Here is a 25,409-nt window from a genome sequence, read left to right as displayed (position 1 = left end):
AATTTTTTTTAAAAATTACTCAGCATACCTTTTTCTTTACCTAAATTATTTGAGATAAATTCATTCTTTGTCATAATTTAGGTTTGAACTAGATTGACTCCCAGTCTTAAAGTGTTCAGATCACATTTTATGTATTCCAATATGTTTTTTTCAGGCTATTTAAAGACCTCACTTTATACAAGAAATGGTGTCTTGATATGAAAGTCAAGAGAAGAATTTTACTTTTGATCTGATCTAGATTGTACTTTTAAAATAGGTACAAAAATGTTTTACTGCAGAAACATTTTAATAATAATATAAAGAAAGAAAGTAACTTAGTACAAGGCATACAAATTGTTTTAAGAGATCTTATTCTGTAAGATTTGAAGCATGAGAATAAGGGGAGGATGTACATTAATCCTCTCATCCCTCCTTAGTACCGTTCATTCTTGAACTTTTCCAACCACTGTGTTACTCTCAAAGTAGTCCATATTATCAGGATCAAATTAACCCATCCTGTTTTCTGTGGTTTCATCATCTTTTTGATCTTTTTGTAAAGACACATGATACTGAAAATAAATCAAGACTTGTCAAAAAAGCAAATCTTTCCTGAAGAATAACAGGAAATATTTATAATTCATTTGTACATTTCTTTATTTACATTGCTACCTTACTGGCTAAATAACAGATTTCAGGTACAGATTTAACTATCTTAGGTGGATACAATTTGTCTATTTTCAGCCACATGATGAACATATTAATAGATTTTTAATACTTCTCTTTGTGTCCTAAAATCCTTTTCTACAAATCTTAATATGAATCATGTAAAAAGTGTGAGAACCATTTGAATTATATTGTTTGGAGTCTGGCTTGCTGCGATTAACTTCTAGATGAATATTTCTTTTGCCAAATGCATGTAAAGGCTAGTTTCCTAAAATCGCTTTGCTAGCAGCCACATGAAAGCTTTAATTTAACGTTAATTCAGGATGTGCAGTGGGACACACTTTTCCCATCCCACTCCCCCACTTCTCCTGTTTTCTTTGCTCCATTCAAAAGCATGAAATTTATTAAATTCCTGAATTCTTTTTGCCACTGTAGTTTTTAGTCTGCTGTTCCTGTGCTTTATAAATTGTGTTCAGTGAAATTGGGGCACGTATCATTAGGAATTTAGTTTATAATTCACCTTTTGTAAAAATGTAGAACATGTTTGTGTTATAAAACAGCCTCAAATGCCTGTTCTTGTTCTTTGTTTTAACTTTCACATGGGAACTCATTTTTATCTTGCATTCATATTTGAATTATTTTTCCGAACAGTCTTGCTATGAAAAATTATACTGACTGTATAGCTTAGGAAATGAAGTCATATCAACCCCATCCAATTCAGGACACTTGTTCCATAAGTCCAGTCAGTTGCTTTTTGATGATTTCCAGGTAGCTCTGAATAGCAATATTATTTTTCAAAATATTAGCTCTTATGATTTTTCGAACTATTTTCTATGTTGCTATTAATATGAATCTCCTTCCATCATCCACAAATCTGTTGGATTGCAAATTTTCTTTGACAAATTCTAAGAGAACTTTCTGCCAGCTTGACATGCTTACAGTCATGGCTGTCCCCTCTTCAGTGACATTTTTCAAATAGCAAAAATAACTTACAGTTCCAGAAGTACATTGTTCAGTCTTCTGCATGGGCTTGTGCTGTTTTCCAGGAATTACTCCAGTGGCCTTTATAGGAATTCTGAAATTCCTTGAAGACCCCGAAGTTCCCCAGTATTGTGAAATCTATTTTTTATTTTTCTTAATAGGATGCAGCACAGATGTCAAGCAAGTTGAGGAGAAATCTTCAGCTGCAAATGAAGAAGAACTTTATCCTTTCTGTAGGGAGCCAAGTTACTTTGAAATTCCTACAAAAGAATTCCATCAACCTTCACAAATAGCAGAGAGCACTATTCATGAAATCCCAACAAAAGACACCCAAACCTCACATGCAGCAGGTGCAGGACATGCTTCATTTACCATTGAATTTGATGACACCACTCCAGGAAAAGTAACTATCAAAGATCATGTGACAAAATTCACATCAGATCAGCGCCACAAGCCAAAGAAGTCTTCTCCTAGTGGACAGGACCTACCTGGGCTTCAAACTGTGATGATGGCTGCTGAGAGCAAAGTAGCTGACTGGCTAGCACAGAACAATCCCCCTAGAATGATATGGGAAGCAACAGAGGAGGATTCCAAAAGTATTAAGAGTGATGTTCCAGTGTACTTGAAGAGGCTGAAAGGTAAAGTGAATAATTTCAGCTATATTTATTTCCTAAGGCTTCAGTCTTTCATAGAGGTCATGGGTGGACCCCTGCAGTCTTGTGGAGTCCAGTTGAAGTCATTGTTGCATCTGTACAGGAGAGTGTGGTAGCAAATTTCTTTGCAGGATGGAGTCTTAAAAAAGTAAAACAGTTAATTTAAATGATCCTACAGTAAGTATACTGACTGGAGTTGTGTTACGTTATTATACAGTTGAAGGCTTCATATCTTCCAAAAGCTTGCTCTTTGAAGGAAAAAACATCTTGGGTAATGTTACACAATTTATAAGACTATACATTCATTTGTTTACAAAAGTTGAATCACTCTTGATAATCAAAACTTGTGACTTAACACATGTTTCTGTAGTTCTTTCAACAGCAAACATTCTGTTGGATACATAAAAAAATCCTTTTGCTATAATCACATTCATGCGAGCTAAAGAAGATGCACATTAATGGCTAGATATGCAGAATACACAGATACTCTATTTAACATACTGATTTGGGACTCTGGATTCAACTTTAAGTCCATACTCTGATATAAACCAAAATGTTTTGTAATACTTCAGTAAAATATTTTTGTTAACTAAAGTTCCAGTTGATTAATTGCAGACTACAGATCCAATGACATTTCAAATGAAAATGAATTTAGCGGTGGGTAATAGCTTTTCAAAGGAGTAAAATATATGTGGGGATTTCATTAAGCAGAATTAATGAAAAATTCTGTTATGATTATTTGCTCATGAATATTCCACTGACATTCAAATTTTTCAGAAAGAAAACGATGACAAATATTTAAAAGTCTACTAAATATGTACTTTTAAAAAACCCTGAAAGCTTAACAGTGCAATTCTTATTTCTTAGCTTTGTAACCTAAATATACTGTTCTGCTCAGTCAATTGGGATTGAGTAAATGTTCTTTGTCTCTTACTGATCAAAAGTTTTCTTTGAAAGCTGGCTTTTCCATACAAGTCTTAGAAACAGCAATATCACCATGCTATTCGTGAAATAATAGCTTAGTATTATTTCAGTGTTTTTAGTGCATAATATCACAGTTACTGCTTTGCTGTTCATGACATTGGAGTGTACTGGACTCTTAAAAATTCTTTATACTATCAGACATGTTACTGTGAAAAATGGGAAGAACTATTGCCTGGGCAGGCATATGCATGCAAGACTTACTTCCCTTTTATGGTAGCAGAAACTTGAAGAAGTTTGTTACAAACACACATTTACAGTTCTTTCAATTGAAAATATATGTTGTACTGCAGGAATTTGTTCTGGATAATGCACTGTGTGACCTACTGTGTCACAGGTGGTCTCTTGCACTTCCCCCCTTCATGAGGGAATACCTCCAACCACTCTGCAAGCTTGACTCTGAGCATTGTAATGAAGCTTTTTAACATGTTGGTAACTTCTCCCTGTCTGTCTTCTATTCCTAGCTAAACCTGCAATGAAATCATGGTGCAAAAAATTGTGACCTATACATTTCACGACAGTATTACTATTGCTATATTGTGGTAGCACGTAGGGTCCCTAGTTTTAGACCAGGGCCCCCGGTTCTAGGCACTGTGCAAACACATAATAAAAAGATGGCTCCTTCAGAGTTCTTTCTGTCTAAGTTAGTTATCATAGTAGGTTGTGATGTGAAGATTATAACCACTGCAATAATAAGAACAAGCCATGTAGAAGTACACTTTTATCCTATTGTTAATATTAGAGATAACAGCAAACAGAAAATCTAATATGTCAAATCTTTAAAGGTTTTTTGTCTCATTAAGTTCTAGTGCAAAAGCCCATCTTTTAAACCTACTGTGTATAAATATGTATTGTGACAAAGCTCCTGCGCTACCTTGGTGGGTCTTGCGCTTATTGGCGGATTTGCTCACCTTGGAGCTTCACGGCAGCCCTCAGCTTGACTGTTTTTCTGAATTCACAGTCCAGGTGGACGACTCCTGTGTCTGACCAGGAGTTGGGAGGAATTTGGGGGGAACCCAGACCCACCCTCTACTCCGGGTTCCAGCCCAGGGCCCTGTGGAATGCAGCTGTCTAGAGTGCCTCCTGGAATAGCTGTGCGACAGCTACAACTCCTTGGGCTACTTCTCCATGGCCTCCTCCTAACACCTTCTTTATCCTCACCATAGGACCTTCCTCCTGGTGTCTGATAATGCTTGTACACCTCAGTCCTCCAACAGTCCACGTTCTCGCTCTCCGCTCCTCTTGCTCCCAGCTCCTCACACGCACACTACAAACTGAAGTGAGCTCCTTTTTAAAACCAGGTGTCCTGATTAGCCTGCCTTAATTGATTCTAGCAGCTTCTTGATTGGCTGCAGGTGTTCTAATCAGCCTGTCTTAATTGTCTCCAGAAGGTTCTTGATTGTTCTGGAACCTTCCCCGTTACCTTACCCGGGGAAAAGGGACCTACTTAGCCTGGGGCTTATATATCTGCCTTCTATTACTCTCCTATAGCCATCCTGACCGACCCTGTCACAGTATATGAATATTATATTAGTATGAATCATGGAATATTACCACGGTTCTGAGCTTCTTCCACATCCCTACTTGGTAATCCCAGTTTTTTTTTTAAGTAGCTATTTTGTATTTTCATCCTCTAACAAAGGAAAGAGCAAAGAATCTAGATCACGGGTGGGCAAACTTTTTGGACCGAGGGCCACATCTGGGTGGGGAAATTGTATGCAGGGCCATGAATGTAGGGCTGGGGCAGAGGGTTGGGGTGCGGGGTGTAGGAGGGGGCTCAGGGCAGGGGTTAGAATGCAGAGGAGGGTGCAGCAGGGGGCTCAGGGCAGGGGGTTGGGTGTGTGGTGCAGGAGGGGTTTGGGGTGCAAGCTCTGGCCCGGGACTACTTACCTTGAGTGGCTCTGGGGTGGCAGCAGCGTGCAGCGGGGCTAATGCAGGCTCCCTGCCTTCCCTGGCCCTGCACCGCTCCCAGAAACAGCTGGCTGCACATCCCTGCAGCCCCTAGAGGAAGGCGGGAAGGGGGCAGAAGGCTCCGCGCACTGCCCTCGCCTGCAGGCACCATCCCTGCCTGCAGGCACTGCCCCCCACAGTTCCTGGCCAATGGGAGCTGCGGGGAGCGGTGCCTGTAGGTGAGGGCAGCATGTGGCGCCCTTTGCCCCCGCCCCCTTTCCCAGGGGCCGCAGGGACGTGGTGCCGGCTGCTTCCTGGATTGCCACGGGGCCAAGGAAAGCAGGGAGCCTGCCTTAGCCCCGTGGCGCCAAGCGGTTGGCAATCCCACAGGCCGAATCCAAAGCCCTGACGAGCCAGATCTGACCCACGGGCCATAGTTTGCCCACTCCTGCTCTAGATGATGTCTGATTGCTAGATAAATTCTGTAGTTATTCTATTTTCTTTGTTACATTACCTCTTCAATGCTCCCATTTTGGTTAAACAGAGTACCAGAAATTCCAAATTAACTGTGGAAAATGAACTTCTATTTTCATGTAACATTATCATCACAGCCAGCTGGATGACTGTTTCATATTATTATCTAGCTGATACTTCTGTGTCTGGTAAAGGAAACAAAAAATGAACACTTCATAATCTTTGTAGCATACAAAATAGCAAATCGCTGAATTTAAAATTTAAATTTTATAATTACTATATTAGTTTTCCAATAATTATGATTATTTTAATTTGTTTAGCACTAACAGTGTGTTTGATGCTATACAAAAGACATATCAAAACAGTTACTAACTAGCAGAGCTTCCAATCTAAATGACAATCTAAACACTCTGGAAGACCCAGAGGAAAAATCAACATTTTACTGACTGACAACATGCATTGTTTGACATCCGCACAAAAAGAAATTACTTAAAAAAACACCTTATGGCTAAAAAAAGAAAATCCAGATAATTTAAAGAGAGAGAATAGCGACATATTCTACAGTGTTTCTATAGTTTCATTTCACAGAAGACTGCTTTGTAATAAATTTGGCTTTTAAAATTTCAGTTGCTATGTAGTTCCTTTCACTTAAATGTCTTTTATATAATAATAAGTTCACACACGGTGATCTTTAGCCATAGATCTCAAAGTGCTTTACAAAAGCGAGTAAGTAATATCCCCATTTTACATGCTGCTGGCTCTTTAGCACATGATGGCAGGAGAGACTGGTCGGAAAATTCATTGTACTTGTGTGAGAGAATGATAAAGGATTAGTGCTGATGCTAACTAAATACCCTTTTCTGGAAACTACAGTGATTAACTAGATGGAAAGCTATTCTGAAAATATTTGTAAATAATGTTTCAAATCCGAAGTTCTCAACAGGTGTTTCCCAATAACAGTGAATTATTACGTAACTATATTCTGCATCCCCTTAACACTTCCCGGAGCTTTTTCAGGGTCAAGTTTTGTATTCTGGTGCAGGAGTCATGTGTAATTAGCTGACTGCATAAAGGAAGGCAATTTGACTGGGTGACTTGTTGATGAAATGAGACCAAGATCTGGTACAGCTGGTATAATATTATCTGGTTCTGTAAACCATTGATTAAGTATTTACAGATTAGAAAAAGGCAAGTCAAATGCATCTGTGTCACTGATCAGCTTGTAAAAGACTTCATTATTTGACTGGTAGCAAGTTGAATGTGTTAGTTATAGCTGTAGGAAGTCTGCAGAGTCTGTTACTGAAGGACATTGGGTTACCAACAGAAAAACAAGTATAATTTCCATGTACATTTTAATTTGCCAGCTTCTGTCCATGTGACATTTTTACTTCGTAGTAATATATTTCCTTTTTGTTTTGTTTGAAGGGAATAAACATGATGATGGGACACAGAGCGATTCAGAAAATGCTGGTGCACGCAGGCATTACAATAAGCGAGCAACACTTGATGAGCATATAAGACATCAACATATGGAACAGAAAAAGTCATACCAGAAAGCCCATACTACAGAAAAGCATGAAGAGCAGGCTGCTATAAGTCAGACTGCCTTTATGATTGAGTTTTTTGATGAAGACCATCCTCGAAAGAGACGATCTTATTCCTTTTCTCAGAATGTGGGAGCTCTTTGCTCAGAAATTCCTTCTTCAACACCTCATGTGAGAGCTGAGAAAGTGAAAGGTACTTCTGGAGACATCAAAGGGGTTTCTTTGCCTTTGCAGACTAGTAGGGTAGTACATGGTGTTCATGCAAAACTATTAAAACAAAAATCAGAAGAACCCTCAGTTGCATTACCTTTCTTACAAACTGCATTGTTAAGAAGTTCAGGAAGTCTTGGGCATAGACCAAGCCAAAACCAGGAGATGGACAAAAAATTAAAAAGCCAGCTTGTTTCTGCTGCTACTGAAAAGCAGAATGATGATGACCAAAGTGACAAAGGTACTTACACTATTGAGTTGGAAAATCCCAATTCTGAGGAAATGGAAGCACGTAAAATGATTGACAAGGTAAGAAATTAAAATACATACCACTCATTACACATTGCATTTCAGTTTTATCTGATGGGAAATACATGCTACTTACTGAAATTACCGGGATAGTATAATCATAATGAAACACAGGTTCTCAAAGTAGACTTTAGTATTTGTGTATGGAAAAAGGCATAAGAGGACTTGCAGTGTATTGCCTAAAAATTCCAAATAGTTCTTGATGGTATTGCTATTATTCTTTATGTACTACTCAGTCTTCTTTAGCACAGTTTTAAAAATGGTTAGATCCTACTATTGTTTCAATCTGCACTCAGTCTGTCTGAATTAGAGAGCAACATTTTAGAAATGCTGTGTTTTTTAGCAATGCTACTAAATTTGGATTTACTACAGTCCTGTGAAACTAGTGATCTGTTTTAAAAACTCCATGTCTCTTCCTGTTTTTCCATATACTGATTAACGTTGTGACAAAGAACAAATTCAGATGAACAAATTATACCACTACCTCAAGTTTTCCAGAATTGTAAAGGTAGTATAGTCAATGTATAGCTTGTATTTCAGTAACTTGCCCTAAATTTCAGCATCTGTCATACTCCATGGAATAGAATTAAGAATATTTTCACCTCTCCTGTATCCATATAAACTCACTGGTACTCAAACAGTGATCATATGGTTCTAGGCACTTGTTGAGGGAGACTGTAGCTCAGTTATCAAGATAATTTGTTTTATAATAAGGGTTTGGACTCATCCAATATGAAGATAAGAATAACTTAATGTAAACATTTGGTTACTTACTTTTGAATCAGAACTTTTTTTATTACTAATTCTCTGCTTTCCTAAATAATCCATTTCAGGAGAGTTAATTTCTGTAGGACAATGGTCTCCAGTTTAGACCCACAGTGAAACATATTCAGCATGCTATGCAGATAATATATTGCTTATTTGTTCCAAAAAATTACATGATAGTACTTTAGTTCTTCATGTTTAAAGCCTTTTTTCAGATTCCAGTAAACAGATTTAGCCAACAATTCTGGCTAATGAAAAACAGAAAAATATAAAGAAACAGATGAAAAACTAAATCTTTGATTTTTGGAAAAATATACTGATATGGTAAATGGGTGGATCAAATGGGAGATTATTTTTAAGGCTTTCTTTATCCTTTCTGTTTTACTTAGGGATTTAATGGAATAGTTATTCTATTTTTGGTCAATATAAAATGATTCAGATAATTCCTTTCTTATGAGTCCTCAAAAGACCTAAGCTACTTTAGTTGTTTGTTAAAGCAGTTAACAAAAATTGAAAAGAAAACATTTCAAAATGGAACAAGTGAAAATAAAGAACAAGGTATACTTATTTTGTATTAGTGGTCACAAACTTTTATGAATTATTGAGCTTGGAGTTGTTTGTCTCCAACTCTGAATTTGAATCAGAGCAATCAGCCTGTAAACCAAATGAAAAAACAAAATAAAACCAAGCTTGCCTCTTCCACAAAATTTGACATCAAGAAGATTGTTTCTGAGCTGAAATACATGAAAGGCGAAGTTTTGGCAGCAATTAATGATCTTGAATCTTCTGTAGAAGAACTAGCAGAAAGAGTCACCAAAATGAAAGCAATCTCAAGTGAACATACAAAAACAGTCCCAGACATGGTTAAAAAAATTAAATAAATAGAAAAGGGAGAAAATTATGTAGAACTCAAATTAGACAAGTTGGAAATTTACAAAATGAAAATCTAAAGAGTCAAATGTGGTCCTGAGGGAGCGGGAAAACAAGAAGCATATAGATCTCAACATATAAAGAATAAGCCATAGGAGCTGTGCATTCCTGAGACTTGGAAGGAACTTTGATTACCCTCCAAAGACTATCTGTTTTTCTCATGCTCGCCAGTTAAACAGATGGCTTGATCACATAATAATTTCCTCTGCTCTTAAATCCACCCTGTTAGAAACTGTTGTAATAATATATAAGAACTATGTATTATTATCAATATTATCCAGAGATCTCAGTGTTTTACAAAGGAGGTAAGTATCATAGGGAAGTTCAGTTCACCATGCTCCAGTCTCTACTGTGCTCTGTGATTTAACTGAAAGTTAGGCAGAGATCTTGGAGGATGAATAACTTATTGCTTCAATAACAGGAACTTTAGCTGTTATAAGAAAGGAAATAAAAAAAATGCATTTTGAAATAAATGAAAATGGAGAAACCTGCAACAATATTATTCAGAAAGCCTGGCAGGCAATCATAAGAAGAAAGTTTCAGTATTGGTTCTGCAAAGAAAAGAGAGAACCTGAGCGCCACCACTCAGGGATGAAGCCCTTGGGCCCTGGCGACCCCATTAAAACAGGGTCGCAACCCACTGTGGGATCCCGACCCACAGTTTGGGAACCCCTGTAATATAGTCATGATCTTCCCCTGACACATGTAAATCTCTTGTGTTTCTGGTCATATTCTGTCATATGTGGGTATTTTGATAAGGTGTCTCCTACTTACTCTGTTTTACGTTTTAAATTTGTTACTTCTGAAAATAATTTTTTACATAAGGCTTCCGCAATGTTGATGTTTATATGGATTGTTTCAGCTCTCTGGGATGTTTTATAAGCAAGCTAGAAATACATGTCCCTCTTCAGTTAAAAATAATTCTATTTCAGCTGAATAAGTTTTTAAGAAGTGCCTTGATATAGTCCATGTGTAAGGCAGCAACATAGACGTCTGTATTTTGTTAGGTTTCAGAGTAGCAGCCATGTTAATCTATATTCGCAAGAAGAAAAGGAGTACTTGTGGCACCTTAGAGACTAACAAATTTATTTGAGCATAAGCTTTTGTGAGCTACAGCTCAAAAGTGTACACAGCTTTTTGTGTATTTTGTTAAATATTATTAGTTGGGTCATTGTCTGCTTAAACTTCTTATCGGGGAAGTGTACCTCAAACAGTTGTCATGTAACTGTCTTACCTGGGACTTAGGGCATTGTTTTAGTCCCAGTAGCCCAGATTGAGATGATGTTTTTAAATGAATAGAAACAGAATTTTTCCTACCACTAACATTTCTGATATACTTCCGCTATACTAGTCCCCAAAAATTAATTAGATTTGTATTAGTTTTTCTTTACACTGAAAATCCAGTGATAAGTGAAATTGTTCTCTTGTCTGTAGTTATTTAGAACTGGAAGGTTCCTTTCAGAGAAGGGGTTGGAGTGGGGGGTGGGAAGAGGTGGGGCAGGGGCAGGGCCTCATGGAAGGGGTGGAGTGGGGGCGAGGCCAGGGCAGCGGGGACGGGGGAGTCTGTGATGCGGCCCTTGGGCCAATGTACTGGTCCTCATGTGGCCCTCATGGTCATTTGAGTTTGAGACCCCTGATCTAAATCTTAAGTGTGACAGAGTTGTAGTGATCAGTCAATTCTAAGTGTCTGTCAGGACAGACCCAGAAGTAACCCCTGGGGATCTCTGCATCAGTCTAAAGTTTCTGGCCCTGTCTGAGTTCAAACAGCGAAGAAAGAGAAGGAGAATCTTCCTGTGACTTTGTTTTAATTTTCTTCATTCAGCTTCCAAGTCCACACGTAAATGCTTACATGTAGCATTTCCAAAGTGTGATGGGGCTGTTAACCTATCCTTTGTATGCGATGTTCCTTGATGGCCCATCTTATTTTCATAGTCCTTCTGGATGGACCGGGGGGGACAATTCTCATGCTTGAGCTCTCAAATTCAGAGCAAACATCTTCAAAGTTATAAAGCAAAACTTACATATTTTCTTATAGCATGGAATACAGACATGACAAGTGACAATAATGCATGCAGCAACTTACCAGCATTTCATAGAGTCTAAACACTAAATACACTCTTATAAGACTAATACCTATTTTCAGCAAAACTAAAATACAGGTGAACTGGTCTGGTCTCCAGCTATGAGTTTTAGTTCTTAACTTATGCCTGCAGCATGGGCAAGAGCTGTCATCTGATAATATATATCTATGTGGCTGTCCACCATGAGGGATATACATACATACACACGTTTTCAGCTCTCATTGGGACAGATATTGACATCCACTGTACTTCTGTTTTCAGGTCTCACGTGGCTCTCGCTTCCTCCTTTTCTCCCTATTGTTCCTAATCATCTCATTCTACTTGTTTTTCCTATGTTAGTTTTGTGCTTTTCATGCCATCTCACCATTTGAAACATGACCCAAGGATCCATCTCGCTTTCCTTTACAATCGGTGTCTTTAATTTTTTTTTCCTTCTTGTCCACCAAACAACTGTCTGTGCTTTTTTCTTTCCTCTCCTTCCCTCCCCTTCCAAAATCATTGATTTCTTTGAAGTCTTATTGTATTTTGTCTTCTAACCAGTTATGTCTACAAACCTCCAGTTCATCAGCTTTAGCCCAGTATAATTGTCACTGTTACTTGCTCAGCTATCAGGGTTATTTCTTGAACAAATCCCCTATGCTACTCAGAGGTAGTCAGTAGTAATCTTTTATGTGTTTGTGCTCTCCAGAACCAGTTACTCCCAAGTAATTGCATAAATTATTGAAGTTTGCTTTAGCCTCCAGCTCAGTACCCCATTACTACTTGGGTAACTGAAGTCATCTGTTGCTGTTTTAGTTTAATTTTATGGCTTCAGTGATCTGACATACAGAGAAGTTAGCTAAAAACATAAAATATTCTTTCTTCAGAGTTGTAATGGAAAAAACTACTTTATTTCTTACAATCTAGAACTTCAATACACAAGAACCAAAAACAGAGAGACAAAGCAGGCTGCTCTCTAAGGCAGAGAAGCAAAACTCACCCCACCTTGCTATAAGCTGGCTCTTTGCAGATTGACTGCTTCTAAAAGACCCAGATGACATGCTTCCCTACAGAGCCGTCTAGCCTACAAGCTAGGACCAGGAAATACCCTGAGAATTTAAGCTGATATCTTATAATTTTAACATAGTTTTCAGTACATCACAGTCTCTCTCAACACTGCACACACTGTTACTATTATGATATAGAGGCCAATAGTATCCCCCCTCCTCCACACTGGTATTTTTGTATTCTTATGACTAGGGATTTTTGACCATTTAGGACTTACTGCATGGTCTTCTACTACTCAGAATTTGTATTTCATAGAATATCTGGACTCCTGTAGTTATAATAGTACTCCCCACAACTTCCTGAGATATCTCTTTCCTATACTCCTCTAGTATTAATACTGTATGGTATTCTTTCTACACTCTCTCTGAAATGCTTGATGTTGAAATGGCAAGTAAAAAGACTTTTGGAAAGTGAGTTTATCAGCCAGCAATGTTTCAGCATCCAAATACTCAATGCAGTTTTGTTACTCAAATATTACTTTAATTTTTAGAGCAATATTAGTGAATTCCCTTGACAGGAAAAGAACAAATAAAAAAATTAAGCACATTAATTGTGCAGGGAAAAAGTATTATTAAACATCGTATGGTAGCCTTTGCTTGTAACATTCAGTTCTTAAATCCTCATGCATGCATTGATGCAAATGTCAGGATTTCAGTGAGTGATAGACTGAATGACCAGTTGTATGATGCAAAGTGTATTTCTGTAGAGATGCAAGGCTACTTTGACAAATGTAAAGGAAAGAAAAGTCACACTTAAATAGATTGTCCTAATTTCTTAATTCATTTGGCTTAATTTTTCAGAGAAGAGCTTGAATGGAAGAAAATATGCTCTTTTCCAAACAAGTAGTTTCAAAAAGGCAAGATTATTCCTAGCAGGGTAATATTCTTAACACCCCAGCTGATACCAGAGTGCAGAACACAACAAAAATTCTGTTGAGGATCTTGATATGATCCAGAAAATGTTTTTAATGTTACAGTATATCAAAGTTTCTTGATCACTAAACAGAATAATGACATTTTTCTCTCTTGCTGATCTCTTCCAGCAGGTGTTCCATGTGTCTCTTGCATGTATTCAAAACTTTTTTCCTGCCTTAAATCTCTCAAAATTACCCTCCACTTATTCATTGGAGAGAGAGTTGGTAACTGAGGTAATCTTCCCTAAATAATTAAATTTTGTTCTATCAGAAAAAAAGTTGTTTTTTTAAAAGATGCTATTTAATACCAAATATTTCAAAGGTTAGAAAGCCTTGAACCTTAGAAAATGTAAATCTGTAACAATGGTGAGGAGGAATTAAAAATAGTATTTATATAAACCATTTACCCTCTCCGGATAAAATAAGCTACTTATGTTCTGTAGGTATTGGAAAATTTCATAATGCTGTTAAATGCATCACAGCAGTATCTTGTATTCATACAGGAATGTGATATCAGTTCTGAGCGTTTTGGAATTATTGCATTTGTTTATGGCATAGCAATGAATAGGCAGTAACCTTAAGCCTAAACAGGGACTCTTGCAAACAATATGAAGTATTGACTCTGAAATTATTAGGCTGGTTCAAATGGGGTATTGTTGTCTTTGACTTACATATTTCTCCTGGGTTGTCTTGTTCTCTTGGAATGTATTGGAGACAATTTTTTATTTCAGAAGGTGGAGAAAGCTACTAGGGGAGAGGCTGTTCTAGAAGGCAGACTGCAGCAAACTCAGGAAGTTGGTAGGTAAGATCATATGGGAAGCAAGTCTAAGGGGGAAAACAGTTCAAGAGAGTTGGCAGTTTTTCAAAGAGACATTATTAAGAGCACAAGAGCAAACTATCTCACTGCATAGGAAAGATAGGAAGTATGGCAAAAGACCACACTGGCTTAACCAGGAGATCGTCAATGATCTGAAACTCAAAAAAGAGTCCTACAAAAAGTGGAAACTAGGTCAAATTATAAAGGATGAATATAAACAGACAACACAAGTATGTAGGGACAAAATTAGAAAGGCCAAGCACAAAATGAGATTAAACTAGCTAGAGACATAAAAGATAACAAGTAAACATTCTACAAATACATTAGAAGCAAGAGGAAGACCAAGAACAGAGTAGGCCTGTTACTCAATGGAGGCGGGGAGGGAACAATAACAGAAAATGTGGAACTGGCAGAAATACTAAATAACTTTTTTGTTTCAGTCAGCACCAAAAAGGTTAGTAGCAATTGGATGTCTAACATAGTGAATGCTAGTGAAAATGAGGTAGGATCAAAGGCTAAAACAGGGAAAGAACAAATTAAAAATTACTTAGACAAGTTAGATGTCTTCAGGTCACCAGGGCCAGATCCTAGAATACTCGAGGAGTTGACTGAGGAGATATCTGAGCCATTAAGGATTATCTTCAAAAAGTCAGGGAAGATGGGAGAGATTCCAGAGGACTGGAAAAGGGCAAATATAGTACCAATCTATAAAAAGGGAAATAAGGACAACCCAGGGAATTACAGACCAGTCAGCTTAACTTCAGTACCTGGAAAGATAATGGAGCAAATAATTAAGCAATCAGTTTGCAAACACCTAGTAGATAATAAGGTGATAAGTAATAGTCAACATGGATTTGTCAAGAACAAATTGTGTCAAACTAACCTGATAGCTTTCTTTGACAGGGTAACAAGCCTTGTGGATAGTGGGGAAGCAGTAGCTGTGGTATATCTTGAGTTTAGTAAGGCTTTTGATACTGTGTCTCATGATTTGCTCATAAACAAACTAGGGAAATACAACCTAGATGGAGCTACAAAGTGGATGCATAACTGGTTGGTAAACTGTTCCCAGAGAGGATGTATCAGTGGTTCTTCTTCAAGTGATTGCTCATGTGTATTCCACAATAGGTGTGCGTGCTTTCCATGTGCACCGGTGCCAGAAGTTTTTCCCCTAGCAGTACCCGTAGGGGGGGGAGCGCCCCCCGCAACCCCTGGAGTGGCACCTGCCTGGCGCAGTATAAGGGGATCTGTGTGTTCCCCCCACCCTCAGTTTCTTCTTGCTGCCAGTGAAGGTGTGTCAGAACTACTCTGCTCCAGCTTTGCTGTAGATCGTCCCCAGAACTGTTCGTTCGTTCAGTGTTAGTACCTGTAGTTACTCTTGGCACCGCTCGTCCTCAAGGAGCGAATATCGACGGGACCGTGGCAGGCATCACCAACAGTCTTCGTCTCGGAGGGGGTACCGCACTCTGTCACGGCACGGTCATCGATGCCTTTCCCGCTCGGACACCCGCTCCAAGTCTCCTGCAAGACATCGCAGCCCTGGGCGTTGATCGCCGGTGTCTTGCTGTCGCGAGTCCGCCCGTCGAGGCCGTTCACGGAGCAGCTGTTACCATTGGTACCAGTCCTTCACGTTGAGATCGCAGTCCCGGCACAGCTGCTCCTCCCGGTCCAGAAACAGCAGCAGATCTTATGCCAGCCCGGCCTCCATTTGTAGCCGTCCTTTGATGGGCCAGGCCAGCCAACCTGAACAGCCACCCCTGCCAGTGCCACAGCAGGTGCAGTGGCACCAAGCATCATGTTTGGCGCAATGGTACCAGTGGGAACTGTGGCCTCCAGTGCAGCCCCCGGTGGGAGCTCACTCTGTGGCCAGTTTCAGAAGCACCTTCGGCCTCCCTCTCCAGACGCCCAAGAAGGAAGTCGGTGGGACGTAGGTCCTCGGCACCATGCACAGAGTCCAACTAGGTGGTGGACCCTCTGGTGTCAGCCGATACCCAGAGCACCACACCGGCCTCCTTGCCCCGCCTGGAGGAGGCGATTGTGGCCCTGCCCCCCACCACCCTGCAGGAGGACTTCAGGGCCCATCAAGAACTCTTAAAGAGATGTGTTCCTCATGTCTATTCCACAATAGGTGTACTGCTCTCAGAGGCAGTCTCGGCCTGTCCCCCAGCCTGGGTCCTCCAAAGGCAAGCAAGCGGGGAAAAGGCACTTTTGACGGGATGTTTGGGGGCACCCTGCCAGTCCTTATGAGGGATCCACTCCCAATAAAGCTCCCCTTCTCCAACCAGTTGTGTGCTTTCCTCCCAGAATGGTCGCAGCTAACCTCAGACCAATGGGTCCTCAACACCATCTCCCGGGGTTACTCCCTCCAGTTCACTTCCTCCGCGGCCAACCACCCCCGTGCCCCCGTCCTTCTTGGGGAACCCATCACATGGAGTTCTGCTCAAGCAGGAGGTGGGGCAGCTCCTAGGAGTAGGAGCAATAGAGGCGGTGCCCAAGCAGTTCATGGGCAAGGGATATTACTCCGGTTATTTCCTTATCCCAAAGGCCAAAAGGGGGCTCAGGCCCATCCTGGACCTGCGAGGTCTGAACCAGTACATGGTGAAACTCAAGTTCCGCATGGTTTCCCTGGCCTCCATCATTCCCTCCCTGGATCCTGGGGACTGGTACGCTGCCCTCAATCTACAGGACGCGTACTTCCGCATCCACATATTCGAGGGGCACAGGCGTTTCCTCCGTTTTGGGGTGGGACAGAATCACTACCATTTGCTACCTCCCGTTTGGTCTGTAGTCTTCCCCCAGGGTGTTTACAAAATGCATGTCGGTGGTAGCGGCCTAGCTCAGACGGCAGGGGGTCCAGATATTTCCCTATTTGGACGATTGGCTTGTCAAGGGCACCTCCCAGTCGCAGGTGAGGGATCACGTGGCGCTCCTCCTGTCCACGTGCACTGCCTTGGGCCTGTTAGTAAACAACACCAAGTCCACGTTAGTCCCAGTCCAACGCATAGAGTTTATTGGGGCGGTCTTGGACGCAGCGATGGCCAGGGCCTCTCTCCTGCCAGACAGATTCGAGACCCTGAAAGGTCTCATTGACTCAGTCACAAGGTTCCCGGTGACACCAGCCAGGCTTTGCCTACAGCTCTTGGGTCACATGTTGGCGTGCATGTTCATGGTCCGTCACGCCAGACTCAGGATGAGGCCCATCCAGCTTTGGTTGGCCTTGAAGTTCTCCCAGGCCACGGACAGGATGGATAAGGTCCTCGCCATGCCGCACTCTGTGATTACCTCTCTATGGTAGTGGTCCACACCAAACAACATGCTCCAAGGGGTCCAGTTCAGAGACAGGGCCCCATCATTGGAGCTGGTATCCGACGCGTTGGACCTGGGTTGGGGGGCCCATGTGGGGAACTTTCAGACCCAAAGCCTGTGGTCGGCTCAAGACCTGACCCTACATATAAACATCAAGGAGCTCAGAGCGGTGCGGCTGGCGTGTATGGCCTTCCACTCACACCTGGAGGGCAAGGTAGTCAGGGTCCTCACGGACAACATGGCCTCGTTGTTCTATATCAACAGGCAAGGTGGGGACTGATCCTCTGCCGTCTGCCTCGAAGCCCTCAGTCTGTGGGACTTCTGTATAGCCTACAACATCCACCTGAAGGCCTTCCACCTACCGGGCACCTGGAACGAGAGGGCAGATCGCTTGAGCAGGGACTTTTCCTCACAACATGAGTGGTCCCTCCACCCGGAAGTGGCCCACCAGCTCTTCCGAAGGGGGGGAGCTCCCCAGGTGGACCTATTCGCGACTCGGCAGAACCGGCGATGCCCCTGGTTCTGCTCCAGGGGGGTCCTGGGGAGGGTCGCTATCTCCAGTGCCTTTATCCTATCCTGGTCAGGCCAGCTTCTCTATGCCTTTCCCCCATTCGCTCTAATCAGCAGGGTCCTGGGGAAGATAAAGACGGACAAGGCCCAGGTCCTCTTGATTGCCCTGGCATGGCCCAGGCAGCAGTGGTATGGGACCCTCACGGGCCTGGCAGTAGCTGCGCCGTGGCCATTGCCACTCCACACAGACCTGCTCTCTCAGGACCAGGGCCGCCTCCTCTATCCCAGCCTACCAGCTCTTCTTCTCACTGCATGGCTGCTCAGTGGTTAGGTGGAGAGGAAAGGACGTGCTCAGAACAGGTTCAGCACGTCCTTCTCGAAAGTAGATGGCCCTCCACTCACCGCGCTTATTTGGCAAAGTCGTCCCGGTTTTCTAGGTGGGCAGCGGACCAGGGTGTCTCCCCCATGGCTGCCCTGGTCCAGCTTATCCTTGATTACCTCTTCCACCTTAGGGCCCAGGGCCTGGCGCCCTCGTCAGTCAAGGTGCACCTGGCAGCCATATCGGCCTTCCATCCACCGGTGCAAGGGCACATAGTATTTTCCCAGGCTATGACTGGCCGATTTCTTAAGGGTTTGGACCGTCTTTTTCCATATTCTAGACCCCCGGACTCGCAATGGGACCTAAACCTGGTGTTGGCTTGTCTCATGGGGCCCCCGTTTGAATAACTGCCCATGAGCTCTTGGTCTCATCTCTCGTGGAAGGTGGACTTCCTGGTTGCAATCACGTCGGCCAGGTGAGTCTCGGAGTTCAGGGCCCTGACCTCCAAGCCACCCTACATGGTCTTTCATAAGGACAAGGTCCAGCTCCACCCACACCCCACGTTCCTCCCTAAGGTGGTCTCCACCTACCACATGGTTCAGGACATTTTTCTACCGGTCCTCTGCCCCAAGCCTCACGTGTCCCATGAGGAGTGCCGTCTCCAAAAGCTCTATGTGCAGTGGGCTCTGGCTTTCTACCTTGAGTGGACCAAGCTGTTCAGAAAGTCCTCGCAACTGTTCGTCACCTCGGCTGAGCACACGAGGGGCCAGCCGATTTCCACTCAGCGGCTTTCCAATTGGATCGCTTTGTGCATCCGTTCCTGTTATGAGCTGGCGGGTGTCCCCCTGCCATCCATTGTGAGGGCACAGTGGACTTGGGCACAGGCCTCGTCAGCTGCCTTCGTGACCCACGTCCCCATCCAGGACATTTGTAGGGTCGCCACATGGTCTTCAGTTCACATGTTCACCTCGCACTATGCGATCGTCCCCCCAAACCAGGGATGACGCCGGGTTTGGCAGGGCTGTCCTCCGTCCTGGGAACTTGTGAACTCCTACACACCTCCAACAGTTATAGCTTGGAATCACCTGTTGTGGAATACACATGAGCAATCACTCGAAGAAAAAACAGTTACCTTTTCCGTAACTGGTGTTCTTCGAGAAGTGTTGCTCATGTCTATTCCACACCCCACCCTCCTTCCCCTCTGTTGGAAGTTGTCTGGCAAGAAGGAACTGAGGGTGGGAGGAGCGCGCAGCTCCCCTTATGCCGCGCCAGGCAGGTTCCACTCCAGTGGTCATGGGGGGCACTCTCCCTCTACGGGTACTGCTAGGGGAAAAACATCCGGCACTGGTACACGTGGCGAGCATGTACACTTATTGTGGAATAGACATGAGGAACACATCTCAAAGAACACCAGTTACGGAAAAGGCAACTGTCTTTTCACAGTCAAGCTGGAAGGGCATATCAAGTGGGGTCCTGCAGGGATCAGTTTTCGGTCCGGTTCTGTTCAATATCTTCATCAGTGATTTAGATAATGGCATAGAGAGTACACTTATAAAGTTTGAGAGTGATACCAAGCTGGGAGGGGTTGCAAGTGCTTTGGAGGATAGAATTCAAATTCAAAATGATCTGGACAAACTGAAGAAACGGTCTGAAGTAAGTAGGGTGAAATTCGATAAGGATAAATGCAAAGTATTCCACTTAAGAAGGAACAATCAGTTGCACACAGACAAAATGGGAAAAGACTGCCTAGGAAGGAAAATGGTGGAAAGGGATCTGGGGGTCATAGTGGTTCACAAGCTAAATACGAGTCAACAGTATAACACTGTTGCCAAAAAAAAAAAAAAACAAATATAATTTTGGGATGTATTAGCAGGAATGTTGTGAGCAAGACACGAGAAGTAATTCTTCTGCTCTACTCCATGCTCATTAGGTCTCAACTAGAGTATTGTGTCCAGTTCTGGGCATCACATTCAAGAAAGTCCAGAGAAAAGCAACAAAAATGATTAAAAGTCTAGAAAACATAACCTACGAAGAAAGATTGAAAAATTGCGTTTACTCTGGTGAAGAGAAGACTGAGAGGGGACATAAGTTTTCAAACCATAAAAGGTTGTTACAAGGAGGAGGAAGAAAAATTCTCTTTAACCTCTGAGGATAGGACAAGAAGCAATGGGCTTCAATTGCAGCAAGGGTGGTTTAGGATGGACATTAGGAAAAACTTTCTAACTGTCATGGTGGTTAAGCACTGGAATAAATTGCCTAGAGAGGTTGTGGAATCTCCATCATCAGAAATTTTTAATAGCAGGTTAGACAAACACCTGTCAGGATGGTCTAGATAATACTTAGAATCCTAGAAGATTAGGGTTGGAAGAGACCTCAGGAGATCATCTAGTCTAACCCCCTGCTCAAAGCAGGACCAACAACAACTACATCATCCCAGCCAGGGCTTAGTCCTGGCATGAGTGCAGGGGACTGAACTAGATGACTTCTCGATGTCTCTTCCAGTCCTCTGATTCTTTATTTAAACCAGGTCCAGTTTGTCTCAACAGTAACTAACTGCATTGCAGTACATTTCTGAATCTCTTAAAGCCGTAAAATGCTGCATTAAGCTTGCTACTATGCTTAGGAGAATTTTAGTCTGCATTTTCCTGTTCTGTTCCTTCACATCCGAGAGCATACATGTGCTGTGCATTGCTCATAATCCTGTCTTGCCACGGCAAATGGAGTCCTATAAATGTTGCTCAGCTACCTATGGAAACATCAGGCTCAGCTGAGAATCTTTTACAGTTACTTTGATTTCACAATTGTTTCCTTTAACTGTAATGCTATTTTAAGTTGAAAGATAAGGTTGCTGATAAGTGTTTACATGAAACATTTCCATTTTTCACTAACAAAAACATTTTATTCTCTACATATAGCCATGCTAACGCCTAACCATAGAAATCAAGTTCTTAGAAAAGTTTCTAGATGGAGAAATTCATTATAATCATTTAACTATATTCTGTTTTCATGGCATATTGACAAGGTAAATATTGGCATCATGGATCAGTTTTCACTTTTAAAATAAAAATTAATTGATTTTTGAAACAATACATAATGTTTTATTTTAATGTCCCAAGTTAACTGGATAAACAGGAGTTAGTTATACAGAAATTCTATTAAAGTGCATAGCATCATAGTACTTAAAAATAACTTGGAGTCACCTGTTTTTAAATAATGCATTCTGGAAATCTAGACTTTCTGCCCAAAATTGTTTGAAAGAATACTCTGACTCAAGGTCACCTTGTCTTTTTAAAAATTGTTTTAGAATACTTATTTAAGCTAATTTCACGAAGTTGTACTCTTAAAGGCACAACCATAAAGCTTTTCTCCTTTACTTTCTATTTCTTCTTTTTACAATCATACTTTTTAAAAAAAAAAAAGAAAAAAGATGAAGCATTTCTAAGCAGTTGTATCAATGTGGTCCTACTTTGAAAAGTGACTAAAATAGCACCTCCTCACTCAGTTAGACCAGCTCCTCATGTGCAGTCATTCATGCTGTTTGTTACTAACATAAGTTTGTTCTTCAAGGGCTGCTGTGGATTCTCCCTTGTTGGTCCTAGGGCTTTCTACTGGAAGAGTCTTTATGCTTGTTTATGTGCCAGCCAAAAGAACCAACTTGAATTTCACATCCTTTTTAATTGTGAACTGAGTAGTTTTGGTGTGGCAGTCAGTGGAAGACAAATACAGAACTTTACAATGCCATCTTTTACAGTCACTTTTCTGAGTAGAGGTGCATTTTAAATAAAACTCCATTTTTGGCTGTACGCTTTTAAAAGCTTTCCATTGTCATAGAAAGCTTGTGCTGGCTGGTTTTATATTCTCTTTTGCAAGTCCTTAAGTAATAGCTATATCAATATTCTGGCAGCTTTAAGGGAGCAAGATCAGTATTAACTATAAAAGTATTCTTATATGTGAAGAGGGATTATTCAGGAATACTTTACACTTTAATTTTAAGATTAATAACTAGTTACTATATGAATGTTGGAGCAGCAGGGCCATTTTGTTTAAGAACATATTAATATGCATTTTATTATACTCTCATGATTGTATTTGTAGTAATCTAGTTTGTAAATGTGAATGTTAAACTACATTAAACCTTAAAATATCTGTATTTAAGCTGTAATTGTAAGGATTTGAATTAAAACTGTAAATCAGGGAGGGGTTTGTCCATTATTTTTAACAAAAAGCATTTCAACCTTCCTGTATGTATTTTAACTGGCAGATACAATCATATAAGATTATCCATATAATAAAATCATTCTCACAGAAGTGTCAGAAATTGTGTAGCAATCATATTGCAAAATCTGTTTACCCAGCACTTTATAATAATGACTGACTAAAACAGTAATTATATTTTCCTTATTTAAAAATGTGTGTGAAGGGAATTTAATAATGCTGTCGTAAAGAGAGATCTGAGTGCATGTTTTGGAATCTTTCTGCAGCATTGTAGATAATAAATTTCCCTGAACATAAAATCAAAGAACTGGAGAATAAACCAAGAGTGAACAATCTCTACGCATTTAAATTGTTATTCCAGAGAAAAGTGAAGGTATAAAGACAGACATTTCTCTTTAGAAAATGGCTTCCAAATCTGATGGATTTTGCACACCCATGTGGCTTAATTACTTTTTTCACAGCTCTAATGATTCATGCCAGAAAGAACAGTAGTTCAGCCCAACAGATACTCCTGGTCACAGAACTGGACTCATAAATAATTAATATATTGAAAGGTCATTGGGAATAATAAAACCCAGTGAATCTGCAGAGGAAATGAGGAAATCAATCCTGATTTTTTATTTTTGTTCTGCCATTTTTCAAGAAATGATACTTGTGTTTACCCTGGTTGAGAAATGCAGAAAGTGAGTCCTGAATTTGCTTTTTAGAGCTCTGGCTAGACTTTGGACTTCTTGGGGCAACTATTTTGTTTTGAATTTTGAAGCCCTATGGAGAGTGAAGACTCCATTATGACAAGTAGTACAAAATACATGTACACACGTGGATATGGAACTGGATTCTGAAAGAATATAGGAGAACATTAGAATTGGCACATTGATATCTTTGGTTTCTTCCTTTATATGCCCTTTTGCTCTAGCAAATTCTCAATAATTTTTATTCTGGGGAAGTGTCTTTTATGTTGTGTTTTCTGATTTCACTTGTTTACTTTGTAATAGGAATGATTTATAGAATTTGTGTGAAAGTTTAAGATCACTTCATGAGGCCATTCTGCACTATACAATTGACCTGTTCTCTTGGGTTAATTGCTAAAAAGATATTTTAAAATGCTTATCAAGGCTAACTATCAAAGACAAAATCCATTGAATCTGAGTTTGAAAAGCAGCTTAAATATGGGCCACATGTGTAGATAGGGAAGTGGCCATGTGAATTCTACTCCAATATAGTATATCACTCTTTTTCAAAGGAAAGAATATTCGTGTTCTTTTATCATTGTTTCTTCTGCGTGATCAGTGGTTTTGACCTTCTAAGTATGATCTGTTTTAAATTAAGTTGTGAACACATGGGCTACCATCACTAGTGGAAAAAGAACAAGAGTTCAGTTTGAACTTAACTTTAACCCTGACAAAAGTGAGCTCCAGGACTTTCCTCTGAAACCATTTCCATTCCCCTACTCTTTGTTAGACATCCCACCATCCTTCATCTCACTCAGGTCTGTAAAGTTAGATTCTTCTTGACTTTCTTCTTCTTTGCCCTGCACATCTAGGCTATGTCCAAATCCTGCTAACATATTTCTAAAATTCAGCCTTTTCTCTCTGTCCCTGTAGCTAAAGCTTGTGTCCAGGACAATCTTCTTTCATAGTTTGATTGCTGTAAACTTCACCTCTCTGGGTTCCCTGACACTCCACCTGCCCTTCCCCAAGTCCATGCAAAACACAGCTGCTAAAATAATCTTTCTTTCCCATAATTTTTCATGTCATCCACTTTTTTTTGAAATTCTTCCGCTGGCTGCTTATTTTCTACTACCCTTGCCCTTGCCTTCAGTACGCTTTAAAATGTGCCGCCCACTCCTTATTGAACTGCCTCTCTGTACTTCTGTTTCATCAGTGATGTTAGCCTTGAATGCTCATTTGTCCATTTCTCCCACCTGTGCATTCTCCCAGGCTTCTCCTTACACATGGAACTTCCTGCCTGAACTAATCTGTAAGGCCACTGCTCTCTGCTCGTTCAGATCCCTCTTCAAGATCTAGTTTTGCTGGCATGGTAACTGACAGCTTAGCTGGGACAGGTGGAGATAACTGTGATTACTCTTGAATGTATAGGTTATATAGAACCTCATTTTCAGAATCACTGAGTTGTTTTATAGTTAATCTGTGTTACTGAATGATTTTATAATAATTGCCTTTGTTATTCCTCCATTCCATTCCTTCCTCCTGTTTGTTACTCTTGTCCCTTAAGTGCCTTTCGAAAATGAGAGTTAGGATATGTCCGCACAGCAAAGAAAAACCTGTGGCTGGCCTGTGCCACCTGACTTGGGCTCGCAGAGTTCAGGCTGTGGGGCTGTTTAATTGCTGTATGGACTTCTTGCCTCAGGCTGGAGCCCAGACTCTAGAACCCTGTAGGCCAGGAGGGTACCATGGCTCAGGCAGCCTGAGTGAAACAGCCCTGCAGTCCGAGCCCCGTGAGTCTGAGTCAACTGGCACGGGCCAGCCACGGGGTTTTTTTTCTTTTTCTGTGTAGACATACCCAAAGGCTCCAAAGTTGTTTACTGCCTTTTGAGAATTTTAACCTATTTATACAGCATGCTGCATAACAGGACCCCAATCCTCAATAATAATTTTGGTTATTACTATAATGCCGATAACTTATGAAGATGATGTTTGTGACCGTAATGGACATTATCTAGTATAAATTACATGTCCAAATAGAATGTCTGATGAAGAAGGTATGCAGTGAACTGTGGGTCTGATTTTTAAAGATATTTAGATGCCTTAAAGATGCAGATAAGTGTGAGAGACCTGACAATATCCTGTAATATCCTGAATGAA

General features: G+C 41.0%; 1 protein-coding gene across 10 annotated transcripts in view; it reads left to right on the top strand.

Annotated features, from left to right (window-relative positions):
* The window catches only part of CEP170 (centrosomal protein 170), a 181,855-nt gene that overhangs the window by 86,967 nt on the left and 69,479 nt on the right, over positions 1-25,409 (top strand). For 9 of the 10 annotated variants that reach the window (XM_073338241.1, XM_073338240.1, XM_073338245.1 and 6 more), the window contains exons 8-9: positions 1,785-2,261; positions 7,047-7,684. In XM_073338241.1, coding sequence (XP_073194342.1) covers positions 1,785-2,261; positions 7,047-7,684 — 1,115 coding nt within the window. The remainder of the gene's footprint in view (positions 1-1,784; positions 2,262-7,046; positions 7,685-25,409) is intronic. The other variant, XM_073338248.1, reaches the window with a different exon arrangement.

Source organism: Lepidochelys kempii, chromosome 3 (assembly GCF_965140265.1).
Source record: "Lepidochelys kempii isolate rLepKem1 chromosome 3, rLepKem1.hap2, whole genome shotgun sequence".
NCBI lineage: Eukaryota > Metazoa > Chordata > Testudines > Cheloniidae > Lepidochelys > Lepidochelys kempii.
This window is presented reverse-complemented; position numbering and strand designations above follow the sequence as displayed.